At 35.4% G+C, this 3615-nt stretch overlaps 1 protein-coding gene across 1 annotated transcript; it reads right to left on the bottom strand.

Moving 5' to 3' along the window:
• Positions 1-1873: 1873 nt before the first annotated feature.
• LOC101406092 (olfactory receptor 10C1-like) lies at positions 1874-3215 on the bottom strand. The gene has a single exon (XM_004441792.2). It carries the CDS (start codon positions 3080-3082, stop codon positions 2105-2107), a length of 978 nt encoding a protein of 325 aa, XP_004441849.2. The 5' UTR covers positions 3083-3215; the 3' UTR covers positions 1874-2104.
• Between the last annotated feature and the right edge of the window lie 400 nt (positions 3216-3615).

The following is a 3615-nucleotide window of genomic DNA, read 5'->3' as shown; positions in this document are numbered from 1 at the left end:
TTAGAATGTTAAACATTAAGATGTTCTAAAACATGCATTTTGGGAGCTTTTCACATATTCAATTGCTGTCAAAACAGTATATGTTTTGATAACATAATCTATCATGAGAAATGATGTGTCTGTGTATGTGGTTATCAGAAAGAAAAAGACTAAAATAAAATAAATCAAATAATTCCATTGATTACTGCTGGATTGAAGGAATATGCATGAATTAAATTTTAATTTTTACACTTCATGTGTTTTATAAATTTGCTGTACAAAGCGTGTATTATATTTATCATAAGAAAAAGGTCTACCATTAAATATTTTAATATTTGTATTACACATGAACTACATGAACATTAGACAAAAGGATAAGAAAAAATCATGGGTAATATGAATGCCTGAATGATCTAAGGCAATATTTCATGTTGATCCTCTCAAACTTATTAAACTAAAGTGGTCATACTATACAAATTGTTTTTAAGTTGCTTTCATACTTAATAAATCATCTTTCTATATTATTTATCATACTTAAAAATTGTCATTTTTAATGCCTACATATAATTCCCACCTACTTCTGTAGCACAATTGTTGAGCAATAAATTATTTTTGCATGTTCGGATTATTTCCATTATTAATTACTATACACACGAAAATAAAAATCACAGTGTATTATGTTTAAATGAATGAATTGGACAGTTTTTGGTGAAATAGGGCTATATCTGGCAAAACAAACATCTTAGTCAATAGTGAATATCAGTGCTATCACCAGAGAGTAGAATTGTCACATTATTTTTAGCTTTATGGAGGTAAAATTGACAAACAAAATTGTACATATTTAAGGTGTACAACATGATGATTTGATATACATATCCATTGTGAAATGATTACCACAATCAAGTTAACTAACACATGTGTGTGTGTCATGAGAACACTAAAGATCTACTCTCTTAGCAAATTTCAAGTATACAATACAGTATAATTAACTATAGTCACCATGCTGTACATCAGAGCTCCAGAACTTATTCAACCTACAATTGAAGCTTTTTAGCCTTTGGCCAACAAGAGAAGATAAAATCTCTTTATTTGAGGAATAGCCTTAAGTCATGGCAGCAGTCACAGTTCTCCATTCTTTGTCACGTTACAACTACTAAGCAGTACTTATTAATCCCTCATAGATCAAGTGCTAACAGAGCACATCCCTGAGAAGTAGATGTTCAAATTCAAGGCAATGCCTCTAAAAGTGCTACTGGATTGTGTTATAAACATATTCATTTCCCTTAAGGGCAAGTTTTTAGATGATATCCAAACATATTCAGTCAGGATTCATCTGCACATATGTTAACTTTCTAAATTATAACAGCATCCTTAAATTTATTTCTATTAATTTTTTTAGTTCCACTTCTTCTTCCATTATTGAATTTAAATATGATTTGTCTTTGTTCTTAAAAATATTTTCACCATGGGGACTCTTCATAAAAATATTCTCCATATTTTTCTTTTAATATTCTACAAAAAATACCTCTAAAACATGAGTTTGCTTTTTTTGCATGGTTACATATTTTTCAGTATATATAACCATAAAAAGAATTCAACACCATATCATCGACCAATTATTATTTTATTTTAAAATTTTAACATTTTAGAATTTTAAATTGTTTTTTATGAAAGGAAATAATGCACTTCATAGAGTTAGCAGGGAATTAAGAGTCATGTGGGACAGACATATGTGGGAACACTCTCCCAAGTGACCAGGGCAGAAGTCAGATGCGCCCCTCAGGAGCTAGAAAATTCCTAAGAGTGTAGAGTGAGAATTTGCCAGTCTTCTGAGATATAATCTGGCAATTTATACTCTAAGCCTAGATTAAAATATTTTGGAAGACCTGTCTAGTGTTGGAGTCACCTATAAAACTCTTTTGTAACCAACTTCCTTCCAGAATTCGGCCATCAGAACTTTAATGCTGAGTACAGAGATGTCCCCCAAATTATAATCACTCTTATTAAAGAAGGTCCTTACAAAACAGATTGAACAGTGCAGTTTGTTCTTTCTTTTTTTTATTACACTAGGGTCATGTGTGCATCTTTTCCAAAGAGCCAATTTACCATATCATAGACACATGAATCAAAAGTTTTTTCTCCCCAGGATTCGTTGGAGAGCTGCCTTGACTTCCTTGTTCCGTAAACTATAGATGATGGGGTTGAGCATCGATATCACCACTGTATAGAAGAGCGCTAGGAGTTTATCTGTTCCTGGTGAATGACTAGCCTTGGGCCTCAAGTAGGTGACAGATCCTGAGCCATAGAAGAGTGTTACTACAAGTAGGTGAGAAGAACAGGTGGAAAGGGCTTTCCGGCGGCCTTCAGGTGAGGGCATGATCAGCACGGCTGCTAAAATTCTGCTGTAGGAAGCAAGGATCAGTAAAAATGGGCTGGAAATACAAAGGACAGCCACAACAAAGACCGCAGCCTCATTATGGGATGTATCCCCACAGGCGAGTGCCAGGATAGGAGGGAGGTCACAGAAGAAGTGGTCTATTTCACAAGGACCACAAAAGTCCAAGGAGAAAATATAGTTGGTCTGCCCCAAGGCTACCATGCATCCCACTCCCCAAGAAACCATTACTAACTGGGCACACACTCCACGACTCATTCGTGATGCATAGAGAAGTGGGGAACATATGGCCATATAGCGGTCATAAGCCATGGCTGCCAAAAGGCAGCACTCACTGATAGCTAATAATGTGAAGAAAAACATCTGTGTAGCACAACCCTCTCGAGAGATTCCTCGGGCCTCACTCACAAGGCTCTGCAGCATTTTGGGTATGACAGAGCAAGTGTAGCCAATCTCCAAGAGAGACAAGTTGGCCAGGAAGAAGTACATGGGAGTGTGGAGAACTGAGTTGGTCCAGATGGCAAGGGCTATGAGAGCATTGCCTGTGAGTGATGCTAAGAACATGAGTAGGATGAGGGTAAATAAAAGGAAACACTGCTCAGTGACCTCAGAGAATTTGGTAAATGCAAAGTGTTTGACAGATATACTGTTGTCTTGCCACAAGGAGCAATTTAGATTCATGACCTGAAAAAGAGAAAGCAAAGTCATCAGAAAGACTCTGTCAGATATAAATGAAAATCTTTATATTACTTGTAACAAGCTCTAGGAAGTCAGAGAGATAACTTTCTTACCTGCAATTCCAAAATTCAAAAAGTTCAGAAATTACACTCATCCTCATACCTTTTCACACCAGTTCTTATTTTATGGTCACTATCCCAGTTGTTCTGTCCAAAATATATCTAGTTATGAAGCATAAAATTAAAAAAAATAATTTCGGCTCCATTCTCTCTTCGTCCCTTTCTTTAACCAGTTGTCAAATACTACCAAGGAAAGATTCTTTCATGTTTATTCATTTCTTTCCATTTCTGTTGCCACTGACTTGCTTTCTTCATTCTTTCATTCAACAAGTATTTATTGAGCATAGAGCATTTTGCAGTTACTGCTGTAGATCCTGGGATTCAACAATGAAGAAAACATTCTTCCCAAATGGAACTTATATAGTGAAGGAAAGCAGAAATTTAACAGCCATTCAATAAACATCTAAGCCCTGCAATGCAGAGAATTAAAACCAAGGTATGTCA

This window comes from Ceratotherium simum, chromosome 13 (assembly GCF_057802395.1).
Source record: "Ceratotherium simum simum isolate JZ-2026a chromosome 13, ASM5780239v1, whole genome shotgun sequence".
Classification (NCBI taxonomy): Eukaryota; Metazoa; Chordata; class Mammalia; order Perissodactyla; family Rhinocerotidae; genus Ceratotherium; species Ceratotherium simum.
Note: the sequence above shows the minus strand (reverse complement) of the source record. Positions and strands in the feature narration are given on the sequence as shown.